The 20,408-nt window shown below is 45.3% G+C and overlaps 5 protein-coding genes across 5 annotated transcripts; 2 read left to right on the forward strand and 3 right to left on the reverse strand.

The window, feature by feature from the left end:
* Window positions 1-567: 567 nt before the first annotated feature.
* LOC123987986 (trichohyalin-like) lies at window positions 568-1,782 on the reverse strand. The gene has a single exon (XM_046286557.1). The coding sequence runs from the start codon at window positions 1,780-1,782 to the stop codon at window positions 568-570; it is 1,215 nt and encodes a 404-aa protein (XP_046142513.1).
* A 1,375-nt stretch (window positions 1,783-3,157) lies between these two features.
* Window positions 3,158-4,219, forward strand: LOC123987987. The gene has a single exon (XM_046286558.1). The coding sequence runs from the start codon at window positions 3,158-3,160 to the stop codon at window positions 4,217-4,219; it is 1,062 nt and encodes a 353-aa protein (XP_046142514.1).
* A 771-nt stretch (window positions 4,220-4,990) lies between these two features.
* Window positions 4,991-8,797, forward strand: LOC123987988. The gene has a single exon (XM_046286559.1). The coding sequence runs from the start codon at window positions 4,991-4,993 to the stop codon at window positions 8,795-8,797; it is 3,807 nt and encodes a 1,268-aa protein (XP_046142515.1).
* Window positions 8,798-10,813: 2,016 nt separating this feature from the next.
* Window positions 10,814-13,899, reverse strand: LOC123987989. The gene is made up of 3 exons (XM_046286560.1): window positions 13,068-13,899; window positions 12,239-13,008; window positions 10,814-11,875 (listed from the first exon to the last, which is right to left on the reverse strand). The coding sequence occupies exons 1-3, from the start codon at window positions 13,897-13,899 to the stop codon at window positions 10,814-10,816; spliced, it is 2,664 nt and encodes an 887-aa protein (XP_046142516.1).
* Window positions 13,900-15,287: 1,388 nt separating this feature from the next.
* On the reverse strand, window positions 15,288-15,896 carry LOC123987990. Its single transcript, XM_046286561.1, has one exon. It carries the CDS (start codon window positions 15,894-15,896, stop codon window positions 15,288-15,290), a length of 609 nt encoding a protein of 202 aa, XP_046142517.1.
* Window positions 15,897-20,408: the final 4,512 nt, after the last annotated feature.

Below are 20,408 nucleotides of genomic sequence, written 5' to 3' on the forward strand. Positions count from 1 at the left end.
CTAGCCATGGTTTCAGCTCCTCTATCTTTGTTTCCATGTCTCCGTTTACGTACACCCCCACCAGCCTCCAATTCTCTTTCCCCCCCTTGCATTCTGCCACCAATATGCCCTCTTTTTCTTCTCCTTTTCTAAACTCCCCTTCCTCCCCTATCATCCCTTCTTTTACCCCCATTAGCATCCCTCCCATTGCTCTTCCTTTTTTGTTCCTTCTGCTCGCTAATTGTACCTCCCACCTGTACCCTTTTGGTAGCCTGTCTTTCATATTTTCCCACCCCCTTTCCTCCAACCATGTCTCTATGAGTATTACCGCGTCCCATTTCTTTATTGTTTCCCAAAAATCTTCATCTTTGTTTCTTACTCCCGCACAGTTCCAGAATCCTACTGCCCATACTCACCCTTCCTCCTCTTCTTTGTTTTTCTTCTCATCTGTCCTTTTACTTATTTTTCTATCTGTTGTTCCCTTCTTCTCGTCCCTCCTTCCGCTCTCTTCTTCCCCTCCCTCGTCCGCTGTTCCTTTCCTTCCTCTTTTCTTTTGCTTGCATGGTCTTTCGAAGCTTTCTTCCGCCTCTATATCCCCTTCTCCCCTCCCCCCTTCCTTTGTCCTCCTTCTTGGTAGGCCTTCCACTCTTTTCCCTCCCAGTCTACCAGCGCTCCTTTTTCGTCATCCCATCTCCACCATTTCCCCTCTATTCTTATTTTCCCGTGGTCTACCCACACGTATTTTCCTTTCTCTCTTTCTTCTCTTCCGATTTTTCTTAATGTCCATTGGGTCTTCCTCTCCGCCCACGTTAAGTCATCTTCCATCCTTTCTTCCCGCCCTTTTAGCCTCTTTTTATTTTCCATTATTCTCCTTTTCAGCTCGCTCGACTTTATTTTTACAAGTATCATGCTAGCGTCTTTCCCTTTTTCCACCCCGCCTACCTCTTTCGCTTCTTCTATTGCGTCCTCCACCCCAATTATCTTTAGTATCTCCTCCGCCTTCTCTTTCACCCCCTCTCTTCTCACTTTCGTTCCTCTGATTATTATGTTTTTCTTCCTCTCCTCTCTCTCTTTCTTCTCCCATTTCTTTTCTAGCTCAATGATCTTCTCATTGACCTTCTCACCTCCTAGCTCTTCTTTTCTTTTTTCTATGGACTCCTGCACCATTTTATGCACTTTCTGTTCTATTTCATTCCATCTTGCCCCCTCTTCTCCTCTCTTTTCTAATTCCCCAATCTTTTTTATCAAAATTTCTATCTTCCCTTCTATTTCTCTCTTTTGCTCCGCCCACATGACCTCTCTTCTCATCGTATCTTCTTTTAGTTTCTCCATTTCTACTCTTATTTCATTTCCCAGGGCCCTCATATTTGCCTCCACCCTTCCCATCCTCCCTCCCAAATCTTTTCCTAAATCTTTTATTAACTCTTTTATTTCCCCTACTCCTCCTTCGCCTTCTCTTCTTTCTTTTTTCTTCTCTGGTGACCTCCCCGTCAAGCTACTTTCTCTAAACATCCAATCATTTGTTTGCCTTCTCTCTTCGTCCTCTTTTTCTTTCGGGAGTCCCTCTTCGTTTCCTTCCTCTCTTTTCCTTTTCCACATTTCCTCTAAGTTTGACATACTTCCCAAGCTTTGCTTTCTTTCCCTTCTCAGGACCTCTATATTGGAGGGCCTGCCTCTTTTTCCCCCTTTTTCCGGTTTCTCGGGTTCCTCCCTCGCCTCCCCTTCTTTCTTTTCCCTCGCCTCGTCCTCCATTCTCTGTGTTCCCGTCCTCTTCTCTGCTCCTTCTTCTTCTTTACCGGCCATCCCTTTGTTCCTGTGGCCACCGCCCTCTCTCCCCCAGGTGTCACTACTTTCGGCCTCTCCTCTCTGCTTGCCGCTCTTTTCTATCCTTTCTGGGTTCTAACCTCCAAACACTTCACTTTCTTATCGTCTAATTTCCTCTCCTTTCTCTCAAAATTGTTTTCTCCCTACACCTTCACACTATCTTTTCCCTTCCCGCTCACCCTCCTGCTGTCTTTATACTTTATTTCTTCACTTTTACGGCTTTCTCACTCTTTATTCGCACCGTCTGGCTAAGCCCACGTTCGCACACGACCGTTGCCACAACGGAACTCCGTAAATGCATTATCAATTTTGCAGAATTTTATTTTATAATTTATCATTTTCTTTTTATTTCGTTCATAGTATTACAATTTATGTTATTCAAAAACAAATATACTGCGTTCCTATCACATTTATATAGTTCTTATTCCTAAACATTCGTACTTCGGAAAAAGATTTGATACCACTTATATGTATATATCAGAGTACCATATCGGGACATATTATTAAAAAAAAAAACTAACCTTAGGCATTCGATTTGTAGGAATATTCTTCCCTTGGTTATGTTATATTACAAGAAATGTATATATAATATTTGGGTGAAGGAGTTATGTCATTCATACATTTCCTAGGTGATGTATGCAGTATCGTATTTTATACTTTGGCGGTGGCATACATAATATAGCTATCGTAGCATCCGTGTGTCATTTAGATGTATGCGAAAAGTGATGTAGAATAGCATGCCGTTAGTTGGATGCAATAACTGAGCTGGCGCTGAATTCAGTTTCTGTTCGGTCTAATTTTCAATGCAACGTTGACTGTTTTACCGACGCGGAATTCGAAGTTCGGCCTCGACGCTCGCATCACCTTAATAGAATATAGATGCGAAACGTATTGTGAACCAGGCTGTATAAATTATGAACTAGGTTGTAAAGAAAGTTGAATGTGGTGACTGAAGTGCGTCAAATTTAAATTGTAAAGGAAGAACAGTATTTTGTTATCAAGGACTCCTTATTATACAGCTCGATCAGTAGAAGAGAATCGGTTTTTCGTTATCAAATGTTAGTCATTGTTCAGGATTGATGGAAATCCTGGAAGGATTTGGTCCTTCGAGCCGGATTGCGCCCTTGCTGGACTCGGTTGTCGCAAATTCTGGTTCGATCATTGTGCGTTTCAATTCTGTGTCGCGTGTGCGTAACGGTTTCGGGGATCAGCCATCTTGCTCTCCTTAGCAATTCAAATTTCACTGACACTCTCGCCACAACAGGTGGCGCTCAGAGCATCAACTCAACCAACTGCAGAGAGACGACTCACAAGACCATTTCATCCAACGTAGACCAGCTCAACACACCTCAAGATGGCTCACTCGCAAAAATCGACAGACAAGTGGAGCGAGATGCAAGACAGCTCACAGGAGTCCTTGGAGGTGCCGACAAAGACGGCGTCAACCCGCACCTCACCAGTGCCGGGAGCTCAAGAGAGCGCGCGTCGAACGCCATCGCCTCACACCCACGCCACACGGGCGAACACGGCCGTCTCCACACTGACCAGCGAGCTGCAGATCAAAGTGAGGACACAGCTGGAGCGGATCGACACAGCTCAACGCTTGCTCAAAGACGCTCAAGACCGGAAGGGGCAGCTCGCCAAGGACGAGCTCGATGACTTCAAGTTCCAGATCGACGAAGCTCAGAAGGCGTTCCACAAAGAGCACGCCCACTTTGAAATCGTGTGGCCCGCTACGCAGCTCGACCATCCCTACTTTGAGGAAAATTATTTCCGCCAGATGCAGCGTGCCAGCTCAGCTCTCAGGTCGCTCATCGCTCAAGAGAGGACCAGACTGGCGACTCAACGACCAGATCAACCAGCCGAAGCAGGGACCACTCAAGCGGCGAATCAACAATCTCGCCTTCCGGACATCTCACTGCCAAAATTTTCTGGCGATTATATACAATGGCCATCATTCTTCGAGCTCTTTAGCTCGATCGTGCTCAAAAAGGCTCACCTCGACGATGTGGAGCGGTTCTATTATTTGAAGGGATGCCTGGAAGGAGAGCCGCTCCAAAGCGTATCGAATCTCCCGCTCACCGGCCCATCGCTGCACGCTGCGATCGCCCAGCTCAAAGGGCGCTATGAGAACAAGCGGCAATTAGTACAAGCCCATCTCGACCAGCTCGCCTCGGTGACGGTGTACCAAAACGACCCAAAGTCACTGAGTCAGCTCGTCTCCACCGCCCTCGAAACGAAGCAAGGAGTGCTCAATATAATCGAGCCCAGCTCACTCGGCGAATGTATGCTTGTGCACCAAATGTGCCGTAAGCTCGACCGCTCAACAAAGGAGAGGTGGGAGTCAGCACTGGGATCCTCCACGGAGTACCCCAGTTTTGATCGGCTCGTGGAGTTCGTGACCTCACGAGTGTGAACCTTGGAGAGTTTGGCAGCAGATCCCACAAAGTCAGCTCCAGCCAAGCCAGCTCAACCGAAGCCAGTCGCTCAACCGCCCACCTCAAGAGCGATGACTCAGCCGCTGCCAGGATCATCCAGATCAACAGCTCAAGGGGCCCGAGCATTAACAGCTGCGACGGCTCAACAAGAGCTCACGTATCCCTTCGAGAGACCATCGCCGTTCGACCAATGTGACTGTTGTGGCGAACGACACTACATCGTCTCGTGCGAACACTTTCGAAGGATGGCCCTCAAAGATCGAGCCATCTGTGTCGACCTCAACCGGCTTTGCTTCAACTGTCTGGGCCGACACAGCGTGAGGGCGTGCAGGTCGACTCAAAAATGCAAGGAATGCTCAGCATGTCACCACACCATGCTGCATGGCGCCCCGCCGTTGCCGCCTCCACCTGTGTCCGCACAGCAGAGACGCAAGACTCACCAGTCCACGGCCAGCTCATCAAAGACAACATCATCATCGGCTCAAACCACTGAATAAGATGCAGGTGCAGTCGTCAACAAAACCGCTCATTTAACGCTCCTCGCAACGGCTCAGGCTCTCCTCAAGACCGACTCAACACTCCACAACGTTCGTCTGCTCATCGACTCCGGATCAGAACTCTCTTTCATCTCCGAAGAATTAACCAGCCAGCTCAACCTTCGGAGACACCGATCATCCATCACAATAATTGGTGTTGGTGGAACAAAATCAACTGAAACAAAGGGTGTGGTCACTGTCACACTCCAATCGATGCATTCACAACAGACTGTCTGCATCCAGGCTCACGTGCTCACAGCCGTATCGACAATCCTGCCATCGTTCTCAATGAGAACTCCGGATTGGCCTCACATTAGGAAATTGAGGTTGGCGGACAATGATTTTTTGACACCACGACCAGTCGATTTAATCATTGGAGCGGATTTCTACGGAAAGATCATCAAGCCAAATATCATCAAGGGCTCACCCACAACACCAATTGCTCAACTTTCCAATTTTGGATGGCTCGTCATTGGCCCAGTCGACGAATCACATTCAAATACTCATTATTCACATTTTGCAGTTGCTCAAGACGACCAGAGCAATCTGCAAGAGCTACTCACCAAATTCTGGGTTCAAGAGGAGTCACCAATGGACATTCCAAGTACGCTCACTCCGGAGGAAGAAGAATGCGAATCACATTTCTGTGCGACTCACTCTCGTGATCACACAGGAAGGTACATCGTTCGCATTCCACTCAAGGCACCAGCATCGCTCTTAGGCAATTCACACAAGATTGCTCAAAGATGTCTACAAAGCACTTTGCGACGACTCTCCAAGGATTCAACATACAACCAGCTCTACGTCGAGTTCATGAAAGAGTACGAAGAATTAGGACACATGATAAAGGCTCCAGATCACCAAAGAATTTCATCAAGAGAGGCTGAGAACGTTGGGCCTGATGGGGAGATGACCTTGGCACATGATGCTTCGGCATCAGGAGGGTTGAGGGTCTCGTCTGACGGTTCAACACCTCAGACCTCTGCTCATCTTCAACCATATTATTTGCCTCACCATGGAGTTCTACGTCTCGACAGTTCAACAACGAAGCTCAGGGTTGTATTCAACGGATCAAAAGCTACGACATCAGGCAAATCAGTCAACGATTTAATGCATACTGGTGCTAATTTGCTCTTGAATGTTACAGATGTTCTAATTTGGCTTCGCCATTATTACCACATTTTTGCCACAGACATCACAAAAATGTATCGCCAGGTAGCAGTTCACAAGGATGATTGGGATCTCCAGCGAATCCTTTGGATCGATGAAGACCACAATGTCATCCCTTACCAGCTCACAACTGTCACGTACGGTACAAAGGCGGCTCCCTTCCTGGCGATACGAGCACTCATGCAACTTGTTCACGATGAGGGTCATCGATTCCCTCTGGCAACGCCTTCGCTCACACATGGCAGATATGTGGACGATATTTTTGGAGGAGCAGACTCAATCTCGGAACTTGTGGAGGTCGCTCAACAGCTGATTGCATTGTGCAACGCGGGCGGATTTCCACTCGCAAAATGGCATGCGACTCACCCAGATCTTCTACGGGCTGTTTCGTCATCCACACAATCGTCAGCTCCAATATCATTTGACGACTGCACTACCAAATTACTCGGTATTCAATGGATGCCTCAAACTGACGCATTCGGCTTCTCATCAACTTTGACTGATCAACCAAGTAAGTGTTCAAAACGCCTCGTATTGTCCGAAGTGGCTCGGATATTTGATCCATTAGGTTTCGTCTCACCGGTAATAGTACGAGCAAAAATGCTATTACAAGAACTCTGGCTACACAAAATCAATTGGGACGACCAATTACCGTCTCAAATTGTATCACGATGGTTCATCATCAGAGAAGATCTCAAAGGTTTGGCCAAACTGACAATTCCAAGATGGTTCAACACATGGAACAATTCAACTGTAGAAATTCATGGATTCTCTGATGCTTCTCAACTTGCCATGGCAGCAGTGATTTACATCACTGTCAGCTCTCCGTCCAACGACTCAATGACGTCACTTGTCTGCTCTAAGACAAAAGTTGCACCACTGAAGAGGCTCACGATACCCAGATTGGAGTTGTCGGCCGCACTCCTACTGGCAAAACTCACAAAATATGTTCAATCAACGCTCAAGGTGAAAATCAATGCAACGCACCTGTGGACGGACTCTCAAGTTTCGCTCATATGGATCAAATCGCAAGCATCACGTTGGAAGGATTATGTTCGGAACAGAGTCATTCAGATCCAAGAACTCACTCCAAATGCGCATTGGAGGCATGTTCCAGGTACTTCTAATCCAGCCGACTGTGCTTCCCGAGGCATTTCGACAGATCAACTCCAACGATTCGAGCTTTGGTGGAAAGGTCCTCCATGGATGGCTCGAAGTCAAGATCATTGGCCAGAGCAAAAGGAATTCTCAACTTTAAACAGCGAGCTCGAAGTGAGGCCCAATGTCTCACTCTTTGCTTCAGCTCAAAAGCTAAGTTATCATTGGGATCTTATTTACAAATATTCATCTCTTATTAAGCTGTATAGACTGACTGCACTTTGTTTCAGGTTTGCCTCACGGCTTAAGAGAAAACTCGAAACTCCTCCTGTGATCATCATACCATTCTGCGACATGGAGAAGGCGCAGCTCTTCTGGATTCACGCGACTCAACACTTGTATTTCACCAGCGAAATCAAGACGCTCAACTCAGGCTCAACCCTGCCTGCAGCTCACCCCTTCAGTCGCCTCACCGCCTTCATCGATTCGCAGGGAACAATACGAGTAGGAGGAAGACTCACAAACACAGCGCTCAGCAGGGATGAAAAACATCCAGCGATCCTCCCACGGGACGCTCACCTGTCGAAGATCATTATAGAAGATGCTCACAAGCGAACATTTCACGGAGGAACGCAGCTCACGCTCGCATACATTCGACAACGGTACTGGATCATCGGTGGCAGAGCTCCTGTAAAATCTCACATTTTGAGATGTGTCGTGTGTGCTCGTCAGAGGGGGATTCGTGCTCGTCAGATGATGGGTCAACTACCTCTCTGTCGAGTCACACCATCACGACCATTCGCTCACACCGGTGTCGATTATGCAGGACCGATCACAATGAAAAATTCAAAGGGAAGAGGCTCGAAAACAATCAAAGGATGGATCTGCGTGTTCGTATGTTTCTCCTCATCAGCTGTTCACCTCGAGGTTGTCAGCGATTACTCAACCGCGGGATTTCTGGCAGCCTACAGAAGATTCTCATCAAGAAGAGGGATCGCTCACAAGTTGTACTCTGACTGTGGTACAAATTTCATTGGAGCACATGCAGAGCTCAAACGCCTGTTCACGTCCAGTTCACAGGAGCACCGACAGATCGCATCGATTCTGTCAGCTGACAGCACTCAATGGATGTTCAACCCTCCAGCTGCTCCTCACATGGGAGGAAAATGGGAAGCTGTGGTGAAATCAATCAAGTACCATCTCAGGAGAACAATTGGTGAGCTCCTACTAACATTCGAAGAGTTTTCCACTCTCCTCACACAGATCGAAGCGGTGCTCAACTCAAGACCATTGGAGCCGCTCAGTGACGATCCCGACGACATCTCTGCGCTCACCCCAGGACACTTCCTCATCGGTTCAGCGCTCAACACGATACCAGAACCATCACTGCTCGACGTCTCACCAGGTAGATTGTCGAAATGGCAACTGATCCAGCAGAGGGTTCAACACTTCTGGTCTCAGTGGTCTCGACACTACCTGCAGAGACTTCAATCAATCTCAAAGTGGCATCATCCATCGAACGACATCAAGACAGGCTCGTTGGTGCTGCTCACGAACGAGCATCTTCCACCGAGCAAGTGGCCACTCGCAAGAGTGACCGAAGTTCACCTCGGCAAGGATGCCCTCAACAGGGTTGCAACCTTGAAGACTGCAACCACGACTCTCGTCAGACCGATCACCAAGCTTGTCATCCTGCCTGTTCACCATCAAGCTGAGCTCACCTCTGCAGAAACATCATCAACGAGTTGCTGATGGCGGGCGGAAATGTTTGAGAATCCGCTCAGCCATAATGGCGCTCACGGTCGATCGATTTATCGATCGGGAGTTGCCCATCTAGGTAACGCGTGAGCAGGGGTCTTCTCGACAACTCTCGCGCCAAGCCGCCATTGAAGATCACGAATCGATCCAAAAAACACGTGCTCATTGTTCAAGTGCAAGATCAAGTGCAACTCATCAATCACCGAAGATCAAGAAGGCTCAACAAGACCCACGGAATCCGCAGCAACTCATCGTGCGACCGGATTGCAACAGGTACAGCTCAATTACACTGAGTTCATAATTCAAGCGAGTCGGCAACCACGTGTCGACGACGCACATGTTCACGGGATATATCACAGCAGCGGGCTGAATTCATACAATTAACAGCGCTCTTAGTTCACTGTCAAAGCTCGGAAATTGGCGCGCTCAATATTCACTGTTCAAGGTAAATTCATTCAACGACAAAATTCATCGCCGTTGTGTTCAATTATTCAATTCAAGCAGACGATTCAACTTTGTAATTGTGCGCTCAAAAATTCCTCAAATCATTGTCAAATCAGCGTTCACTCCAAACGCCTTTAATACGTTAGCTCCCACTTCGTCTCAAATTTTAATTCTTACATTCTAAAACCTAAACTAATTATACAATAGAAAAAAGAATAAACTAAATCTATATATATATATACACATATCAGATGCTGATCAACAACAACAAACAAAAAAAAAATTTATCTTTCAGATGCGAATAAAACTAAAAAGATATAACTGGCCTTCTATCACTAAATTTTAGTATCCTGAGCCTACCTTCAACACCCGTAAACACTTTACTATCGACATTGTCATTTTCTTTTGCTACATTTCATAATCTTTTAAGTATCTCGGTTTCGTACGTAGTCTTTTTGGTCGCGTTTCTTTCGCCCCAGTAGGTGGAGTTAACACTCTCTCATTCCTATCATCGGTATTACAATCGTCACCCGGTTCATTCTCTTCAGCCTCATCGTTCACACTCTCGTTATCGCTTTCACATATTTCGTTATCGCTGTCATTTGAATCTGTGCCCTTCCATATTTTGAGTTTACTCACATGAGCCGTAGTTTGAAAACCTCGATCACCGCTTTCGTTTAATTTTTTTACCACATATGTGTCACCTGGATTTACACCAACTACTACTAACGGTCCTGTATAGAGCGGTTGTAATTTCGTTGATTGTCCTGTCGCGGTCGGATTTTTCCTAATAAAGACTATGTCTCCTAATTTGTAGTTTACGTTTTTATACCTATTAGCGTCGTATCTTCCTTTATACCTTGCCTGCTCTTGCTCAATCTCGCTACGTATATCGGTTTGTATATGTTGTGGCGGAATACAATCCTCATTTTGTGTTCCTAACTGTCTTAAATTCCCGTCCCCGAATTTGGGTTTATATCCTAAGAGTGCCTCGAAAGGAGTTTTCCCAGTTGCCGCACTTACGGTTGAATTTAAATCACGCTCTATTTGTCTGAGTGATAAATCCCAATCATTTTGAGTTTCGGAATCAGTTGCAATTCGTATTGCTGGTAGAATCGTCTGATTTAATCTTTCTACTAGGCCATTAGCTTGTGGATGTCTCGTTGAAGTTAAGGTATGTTTAATCCCATGTTTCCGACAGAACTCTTGGAACACTGCTGACGTGAACCCCGTTCCTCTATCAGATACGATTCTATTTGGCGCACCTATTCTCGTTATAAACTCATCTAATTTTTTAACAGTTGCTTTGCCCGATACATTTCTAACCGGAGCTATCATAGCAAATTTGGTGAGGTTGTCGATCATCGCAAAAATATACTTATTCTTACGCGGGGTAGTAACGAACGGTCCTAGATGATCTACATGAACTATGTCAAAGGGTCTAAGACCCGGCGGAATCGGATGCAACTCACCCTGACCTGGCCCCGCTTTATGTTTCGCCAGAATACACGACAAACAATTTCGAATATGAACACGTACATACCGTCTCAACCCAGGAAAGTAATATTATTCCGTTATGCGTTTTATGGTTTTGTCAACTCCAAAATGGCTAGTTAGATCGTGATACCTTATAACTATTGATTTTCGCATTGTTTTCGGAACCACAAACAATTCTCGCTCTACATTATCAACAACAATTTTCTTATAGAGTAATCCATCACGCAACACGAATGTTTTCACTAGCTGTCTCTCATGATTATTACGATCTGTTTCTTGTTTCTGTAAAATTTTAACCAATCTCAAAATATCTGAGTCCGACCTTTGAAATACCAAGACTTCGTCTTCGTTAGTTACAATTTGAAAAATCGTTGCCGTCTGATCTTGAACCACGTTCACAGGCGCCCTTGACAACGCGTCAACATGCTGCATGCATTTCCCCGGTCGATGCTTTAATTGAAAGTCGAATTCTGATAATTCGCTCATCCATCGAGCAATTTGTGGGTTTTTTGTCTTCCACGCACTAATATGAATTAAGCTTTGGCAGTCTGTGACTACTGTGAACGCTAATCCAATCAAGAACGGTCTGAGCCTCCGCAATGCCCAAGCCACGGCCATCAATTCTAACCTGCTTGAGTGATAATTAGCTTCGCATTCGGTTGTACTACGGCTTACAGCGTATACCAGTTTGAGCGGATCGTTCTCGAAATCTGCTTGTAGCAGCATCGCACCTATCCCCATCGACGATGCATCTGTATGTAATTCTGTACAATGCGCCTTGGGATTATACAATTTAAGTACAGGTTTCGTCGCAAGTTTCTGTTTGATAATTTGAAACGCTTGTTCTTGGTCTTCTTCCCATCGGAAAATGTTATCTTCTTTCAACAAATAGGTGAGAGGTCTAGCTAGACTTGCAAACCCCACAACAAATCGACGGAAGAAGCTTGCTAGCCCTATGAATCTACGAATGTCACCTTTACTTTGAGGCTGAGGAAATTGTTCGATGGCAGCTATCTTCCTTTCACCTGGCTGAACGCCTCCCTCTCCCAATACGTATCCCAAGTACTCTACTCGTCTCATCCCGAATTTACATTTGTCTAGGTTTAAAGTTAATCGCGCGTTCTGAAGTACCTGTAAGATGTATTCCACATTCTGAAGTAAAGATTCCCAATCCTTCGCATAAATACAAAGATCATCAAAGAAATTGAAAACTATGCCTCTTCGCCTCGCAACTCCCAAAACTTTGTCCATTAGCTTTGCAAAATATCGCGGGGCGTTGACTAAACCGAACATCGCCCTCTCGAATTGTCCTGTCTGCGTTTCTGTAATAAACGCGGTTTTCTCCTTAGAGCTTTCATCCAAAGATACCCGCAGGCTAAATCGAGAGTAATAAAAAACTCAGCCCCATTTAATTTCTCTAAGAGATCATCAAAATTAGGTATCGGATAAGGCATAATCTTCGTGAGCTTATTCAATTTTCTATTTCTTATTCACCATTCTGGCTGTTCCATCTTTCTTTCTAACAACAAATACAGGACTCGCAAAAGGCGAATCTGTTTCAGTCACTATTCCGGCTTGTTTATATTCTTGAATAATTTTGTCTAAATCGTCGCGATCGCTAGCATTTAAACGGTAGGGCTTTGCTTGTACCACTGCATCTTTCTCTGTAGCTATTGTCATTTCGATCTGATTCGTTACTCCTAACTCGCTTAAATTTTTCGCAACACATATCCTATATCTGTTGAGAAGGTCAACCAACTCTTTTCTTTGTTTCTCTGTGACTGATTTATCTACAATTACTTCTTCTTCTACGATTTCTTCTACTCTAGGATTTCTCCTACTCACTCTCTCGACGGATAGAATCGGTTCGCCTACTCGATCTCCTGCTGTGATAATCTCGACTCGGTCTCCTTGGTTAACAACCGGAATATTCACTGTATGAGACTCTAACTTTAGATCAACAAAATTCACTACGCCAGGTTCTAATTCAATTCGACCAATTGCCGGTGCTCGCGTTTTTCTATATGTATGGAAAATGGCTGGATCAATTTCCATGAATTTTAGGTCATCCCCAATTCTAGTGTAAACTAGGTCCAACGCTTCGGTAAATGTGCGACCCAAAATAACGTCATGCCTTTGTGATTCGTCGGGAACCACTCTAAATGTAGTCGTTCTCGGTTTTAATTGATCAAACACGGCGTCTTCTTCTATCACGCCTGGAGACTCTACAACTCCTCTCCCGAATCCCTCTAACACTGTGCGTACTGGATATATTTTTAATTTCTCTCGAGCTACTATAGAAGCTTTAATAGTGTTTACTGACGCTCCCATGCAACTACCTTAGTTGACCCTATACCGATCTCACGCACGAATTTCCCATCAACATCTCCCATTTCATTTGACCTAACCATATTTACTTCATTACCAGACGGTTTCGATGAATTGACATTATTTGTCTGCTTATTATTTGCGCATCGAGATGCGACATGACCCGGACGTTTACATAAATAGCACGTTACCACGCGTTTTTCGCTCTTACAGTCGCGGGAAAGGTGTCCCAAGCCACCACAATTGAAACATTTAATCGCATTGTTACCCCTAACCACGGTTTTCTCGCTCACTTTGTCGCTCTTCTCGTCGCGTTGTTCTGGGTGACTCGCTTTGCCGATGTCCGCTCTCCGCGTCCCTGTAGCCGTGAAGACTCGCGTTGCTCGTACTGCACCTCGTGGACTGCGTCGATCGGCTGCCATCTCCCGTCGGTTCTGTTGAATTCTGTCCACCCGGACAAGATCTTGTAAAGTGGCGTCTGTCGATGTGTACTCTCTTACGAGCAGATACTGGGCAAGGTCTTTAGACCATAACCCCGCTGCTACCTCGTCACGAACGTCTGCAACAGTCAAGTCTAAATTTTTGCACAGCCACACCTTATCTAACACGTATTCTTGAATTGTTTCGCCCGATTTCTGTATTCGCGCGCTCATACTTCTCAGCTGTTCACTACGCGAATGCGCATACGTAAAAGTTGCCGCGAATCTTTCTTTAAAATCATTGAAAGTATGTATTGTATCGATCTTACTTAAAAGCCATTTCAATGCACCATCAGCGAGATGCGCCTTCACCACACTTAACACCGTAGCATCCGTCCAGCTATACATGTCCTTCACAGATTTGAGTATTTTTCTCTCTCTTCTACGCGTCTTTGTTTCTGCCGCTCAAGTTCTGCTCGAACTTGTTTCAACTCTTCTTTTTCAGCCATTTAGTCACACCCGATATTCAAACTGATAATTACAACGACTAAAATTGTCCTTGAGAAAGTTCGTTGCCTATTGTCTCTCACTTCGCGTGCCGCGCACTCCCGTGACCTTCGCCGTAACAACACTCGCGTGCCTTTGTTTCAATTTGTACGTTATTACGCCGTATCGTTCGACCGAATTTTTCACGATTATTGAGACTATTTTTGTTAATTAATCCCGTATAGACTCTGTATCTTGTACAATCTATATACTGTACTCACTATCCCACTTCTGAATTGTTAACGTTAAATAATTGAGGGGTTAATAATGCACTCTCGAGTTAGGGTAAATTAATAATATGAATAGAATATATTAAGTCTAAATGTATAATATAAAGTGAACTATGAATAATCAGTTGATGTAATGTTATATCAGTCCTTTTCCACTTGCTCATGTAATACTATCGCAGCTAGCTGCCACACGTGTTCTTCACACCTCTCTATATCGCAGACTCTCTCCCTCTCTCTCCGGCCAACGCTACTTGAAACCTTTGTTTTCTGACCTGCGCAACAGCCCCGGAACTATCTCACGTCTTTTCACACACTATGGCTCCCACTTCCACAATTTAAATTATGGTTCTTAACATACATTAAACTTAAAGTTAAACGTTATTAAAAGTTTAGTTCATTTTAAATAGTTTAAAATCAGTTTACTTTTTCTTTAAAATAATTCACGTGAGCAGAGTGCTTTAGCGCTCCACGGGCGGCTTACCCACGTTCTTTGGATCTTAAAATCCCTAGAGGTACGAAGTATCGCGCAACAATGTATATAAATTACGAATTTTCCAATCGAATATTATATCAAAGTGTCAAAAGAAGCAGTGGATTCCAAAGCATAAAATTAGTGTTTTTGGAATTTATGTGTTAAATACTGTTGATGAGATCGGATCGCGGAATAAATATATATGAATGTGTATTTAGATTAATAGATTTAATATTATGGGGTTAGGTCGGTATTGCACAACAGAGTTTGTGTGTAGACTGTTTTATTCACGGTTCTCCTCCGCGTCCTCGGTTCTGCCAACCGCTACTGGCTAGGGATTTTCCCTAGCGTCCCCTACACCACCCCCCTCGCCGGTGTTGGCGGGATTTACAAATTTCGGGTGTCTGTAGGTTTTTTCTCTTACTTTCTTTCTCTTCTTTTTCTTTTACAAACATCGACAAACTATTATTTATTTATACAATGCAACTATGACTATTGTTATTCTATACAACTTAACTATATATATGTAAAAGGTAGGTATCCTATTCCTATTGGTAAGTATTTCGCGTTTCGTCGAAAAGCACAGTCTTTCTTTTGAACTCTTTGGTAAGTACAGGTACTTGGTTTTCGATATTGCTTAAAATAAACGCGGGTTTCAGTCTTTCTTTTGACACGTTCACGTTTCGGTCGCCAATTCGTACTATAAAGTTCTTTTCGCCTCGCTGTATTACACAAGATGGTCCGTTATACTGCGGCTGTAGCGGTTTTTTAACCGTATCGTTTCGCACAAACACGTGCGACGTTGTCGCGAGGTCCTTGAACACGAATATTGCCTTCTTCCCGTGATCTTTCCGTTGCACCGGCTGTAAAGCTTTCATTCGTCGTCGCAACTGTTCCACGAATTGGGACAGCTCCTGGTGTTCGTCGCCTTCTATCAGGTCGCCAGGAAGCCGTAAAGCTTCGCCGAATACCATCTCAGCTGCTGTAGCCTCAGCGTCCTCCTTGAAGGTGGCTCGTATTCCGAGCATGACAGCCGGTAAGACCTCTGTCCAACTGCCGTCCGCGTGGCATCCTATGGCTGCTTTTAGTTGCCTGTGGAATCTTTCCACAGCTCCGTTTGATTGGGGGTGGTATGCCGACGTCCGGTGATGTTCCATCCCCAATGCTCGTGCGAGTGATTTAAAAATGCACGACTCAAATTGTCATCCTTGGTCTGTCGTGATCCTGAGGGGAACGCCGTATCTTGCTATCCATCCCTCAAGTAACTTTTTGGCCACCGTTTCGGCGGTTGCGTCCGGTATGGGAAATGCTTCCGGCCACCTCGTGAATCGGTCCACGACGGTTAGACAGTAGGTGTGCCCTCTTGACATCGGCAATGGTCCGACCAGGTCGACGTGGATGTGCTCAAAACGCGCGGTGGGAGTTATAAACTCCCCGACCGGCGTGATGACGTGTCTTGTCACCTTTGCGCGTTGACACTGTAGGCAACTCCTCGCCCACCGTCGGCAATCCGCTTTTACCGACGGCCACACGTAACGTTCTGTTACCATCTTCGTAGACGCTCTTCCTCCAGGATGCGACAATCCGTGCAACTGTGTAAAAATCGCGCGCCTGAACTTTGGTGTAACCAAAGGTCGCGCTCGGCCGGTTGAAATGTCACAGTAGACGTCTACGTCCGGCTCCATCATGCGGATCTTTTTTATTTGGAGGCCCTGCGGGTCCTGCAGCACTGCCTTTACCTCCTCGTCGGTTTGCTGATCGAGTGCCAGGCTGCGATAATCAACAGGCGTTATCTCCTCGACCCTCGACAACGCGTCCGCCACTACGTTGTCCTTGCCACCGACGTGTTGGATGTCCGTGGAAAATTGAGCGATAAAATTCAGATGTCTGAATTGCATCGGTGTGCATTTTTCCGGTTTCTGTCTTAAGGCAAATGTTAGAGGCTTATGGTCGGTGAAAATTGTAAATTTCCTACCTTCTAACGCATATCGGAAGTGCTTTATCGCTGCGTACACTGCCAGAAGTTCTCGGTCGTACACGCTGTACTTCTTTTGGGCGGCGTTGAGCCTCCTCGAGAAAAACGCCAGGGGCTGATGCTCCCCTTGTATTTGTTGCTGCAGGACCGCTCCTATGGCTGTATCTGAGGCGTCCACCATGATGCTCAGCTTGGCTTGAGCTACTGGGTGTGCCAGCAATGCTGCCTCTCCCAACGCCTCTTTTGTCCGCTTGAAAGCTGCCTCAGTCTCATCCGTCCAAGGTATCTTGTCCTTCTTCTTCTTTCCTTTTAGGCAGTCAACTAGCGGGGCTTGGATTCCCGCTGCTCCTGGAATGAATCTCCGATAAAAATTTACCATACCCAGGAATCTGCTTAGTTCAGCCTGGTCCCTTGGTCTAGGATACTTCATGATCGCGTCTACCCTGTCTGGCAAAGGTTTGATTCCATCTTTGTCCACGGTGTACCCCAGGAAGGTCACGCTGGGTTGCGCGAACACGCATTTTGCGACGTTGATTATCACGCCGTACCTCGACAAACGTTCAAACACCTGTTTCAAATGGTCCATATGCTCACCTCGACCCTTTGACCCTATGATTATGTCGTCTATATAGCACGCGCAGAACTCCAGGCCGCGCAGCACTTCATCCATGAATCGTTGGAATGTTTGGGCAGGCCAAACGTCATCATGGGAAATTCGTATAACCCAAAAGGTGTTGTAATCGCTGTCTTCTGGATATCTTCCTCCGCCACGGGAATTTGCTGGTACGCCCTCACGAGGTCTATCTTCGTGTAAACCGTGGCTCCTTGTAGGCCTTGTGTGAAGTCTTCCACGTGCGGGACGGGATACCGGTCCGGTATCGTTCTAGCGTTCAAAGGGCGATAATCCCCGCACGGGCGCCACTCGTTCCCCTTTTTGGGGACGAGGTGCAACGCTGATGCCCAGCTGCTTTCCGACGGCCTGGCGATTCCTTGCTGGAGCATGCGGTGGAATTCCCGCTTCGCTGCCGCCAGACTGTCCGTCGTGAGACGTCGCGGTCTGCAAGTAATCGGCGGCCCGGGCGTCGTGAGGATATGATGAACGGTCGAGTGCTGCGGCTTCTTCAGCGGCGCTAGGGGTTTGGTAATGTCTTCAAACTCCTCCAGCAACTTTTGCACTTCACCGTCTGTCACCGGCACTGCGTGACGCACCGATTCAATCACGCCCCGAGACACTCTCACACTCACCGCGCACGTGGTTATCCTATCAACTAAGCGTTGTCTCTTAATATCTACTAATAGCCCGAAATGACACAAAAAATCCGCCCCTAGTATTGGACGTGACACTTCGGCTACGATGAAAGTCCATGGAAATTTTCTATGTAAACCTAAATCTAGAGTTAATGTTATGTGACCGTATGTCGCAATGGGCGTCCCATTTGCGGCCACTAACGCGTACTCTGTTCGCGCACGCGGTCCACCTAATTTTCTTCGTGGGAATACGCTGACGTCTGCTCCAGTGTCGACGAGGAATTGCGTCTTCGCTGCTGCGTCGGTAACGAAAAGGCGACGCCCCACATTTCCAGGGCTGCCCGTCGCCATTAGCGACCCTGGCTTGTGTTTTCCTGTGGTTTATAGGAACATGGCGGCTCGCACCGATAGGACTTCTCCTTGAAACGCCAATGGTAAAAACACAATCCGCCATACCGATTGGGTCGTGACTTGGACTTCGGGCGTTGCTTGCGGTTTTCCCGGCTACTATGCATGGTCCGCCCTCTACCTTGGTCTTTTCGTAGCTGCTCCGTTACCATCTCGGCGATCTGCTTTACCAGCGCGTCGACGTCGGTAACTGCCGCTGCCGCTGCATTTCTGGCTGGAGGGGATATCTCACCGATTTTGTCTGCCAGTGATGCTAATTTTTCTATTTCCATGCCGTCCTGAGCCGCCAGGACTGGTTGCATGTTCGTAGGTAGGCGATTCGTCCAAAGCGTCTTCAACAGGTCCTCTGGTACGTCTCCGCCTGCAAGCGTCCGCAAATGGCGGAGGAATTGGGAAGGCGTCCTGTCGCCCATTTCCTCATGCTCTAGCAACCTCTGGATCCTCTTCTTTTTTGACGTGGAAAGCCTTGCGATTAGTTCCTCTTTGATTCTTCTGTACTTTCCTTCCAACGGCGGGTTCAGGAGAATATCTTCCACCTCCTCAGCCGTCTTCACATCAAGCTGTGAGACCACGTGCCAGAATTTTGTTTCGTCCTGCGTGATGTTTCGCAGGGCGAATTGCGCGTCTAATTGCGCGAACCATAGCGCTGGCCGTTCTGGCCAAAATTTTGCGATGTGGATAGCTACTGTGCTATTTTCTGCAGCGTTTGTTCCGCCGCTTCCACTGGGGTCCGTCATTTTTTCTTGAACTCGGGGTCACCAACTATGGGGTTAGGTCGGTATTGCACAACAGAGTTTGTGTGTAGACTGTTTTATTCACGGTTCTCCTCCGCGTCCTCGGTTCTGCCAACCGCTACTGGCTAGGGATTTTCCCTAGCGTCCCCTACAATATCATAATAGCATAATAATGGCATACAATCGATATTTTTGGATTCTACACATCAAATACTACTGAAGTGTCAAAAAAGGTTAAGAATTTAACGTCTCTCAAAATGAAATTCAACCAATGCTCGTAAAAAGGTGCCTGATTTGTTATGTCTATAATCTCAATAATGTTATTACAATAATAATAGTGTGTCCAATATAAAAAAGGAACATTCTTGAAAATGTGTGTATTTTTTCAGGTTTTATTATTCCATTATGTCATCTGTGTAGCAACTTATCTACCATGATAAGCACCTTTCCTCGTTCAATAAATGAAAAGTACTCCAGATTATTAGTGAAATAAAATGTTGTTAACGTACTACATTGTTGGACTACCATTAATTAATATTATCTAGTATAATTGTTCAAGATAATTTCTTGAATGACATTGTAGAAGATCTCAGATTATATTTACCAATAACGATATGATTGACTCTCTTTTCCAACGTTCTGTCCATAAGTCTTCTTTGATAAGATTCTTTCCAAACGTTTTAATATCATTTCAGATTCGACTTAGCAATGGAATATTTCAATACAACTGTTCTACTCGTTTGAGACAAATTCAAGATTTGTAAACAATACAAGCACTATAAAATAGATAAAAGTGAATAGTGAAATAGAAACTCTGATACAAATGATTTTTTTTATAAATTGTTACATGAAAAAACTATTTATTTGAAAGTAGAAGAAAACAATGTGAATTGTAACTTAAATTCTATATTAAGGAAATTAAAGTTTAAGAGATTCATCTATTTCTATTAAACTATTTATTTGAAATATGCTGGTATTACATTGTTTTTAAAGTCTGTAACATGCAAGACAAACTTATCTAATTTAATACTGCTCTTGCTTGAATAATTTCTCCACTGTATCTATTTAATACTTCTACTCCATAATACCTCTGTTGCAATTTTCCCCTCCGTGTCTGATCAAACGCTGAAAATAAAGGAAACAAAATCATATTATTATATATTGCTACATTATACTCAACAACATTAATTTGGAATAAAAAATGTATTGAAAAAAATAAGATTTAATATTTCTTTTACCTTAAACATATTTCCAGATATATCTTGTAAGAAAGTAACTGCATTCAATTTCCACATGTTTTTCAC

The sequence above is a fragment of the Osmia bicornis genome, chromosome 7 (assembly GCF_907164935.1).
Source record: "Osmia bicornis bicornis chromosome 7, iOsmBic2.1, whole genome shotgun sequence".
NCBI lineage: Eukaryota > Metazoa > Arthropoda > Insecta > Hymenoptera > Megachilidae > Osmia > Osmia bicornis.

What these genes read in the sequence shown, in the direction of transcription:
- LOC123987987 (XM_046286558.1), top strand. Translation starts at nt 3,158, where the DNA reads ATGGCTCACTCGCAAAAATCGACAGACAAGTGGAGCGAGATGCAAGAC.
- LOC123987986 (XM_046286557.1), bottom strand. Translation starts at nt 1,782, where the DNA reads ATGGCCGGTAAAGAAGAAGAAGGAGCAGAGAAGAGGACGGGAACACAG.
- LOC123987988 (XM_046286559.1), top strand. Translation starts at nt 4,991, where the DNA reads ATGCATTCACAACAGACTGTCTGCATCCAGGCTCACGTGCTCACAGCC.
- LOC123987990 (XM_046286561.1), bottom strand. Translation starts at nt 15,896, where the DNA reads ATGGAACATCACCGGACGTCGGCATACCACCCCCAATCAAACGGAGCT.
- LOC123987989 (XM_046286560.1), bottom strand. Translation starts at nt 13,899, where the DNA reads ATGTATAGCTGGACGGATGCTACGGTGTTAAGTGTGGTGAAGGCGCAT. An exon ending in TAAGGTAGTTGCATGGGAGC is followed by an intron (nt 13,009 to 13,067) that starts GTCAGTAAACAC and finishes AAATATATCCAG; the next exon opens with TACGCACAGTGTTAGAGGGA. An exon ending in AAGATGGAACAGCCAGAATG is followed by an intron (nt 11,876 to 12,238) that starts GTGAATAAGAAA and finishes TACATCTTACAG; the next exon opens with GTACTTCAGAACGCGCGATT.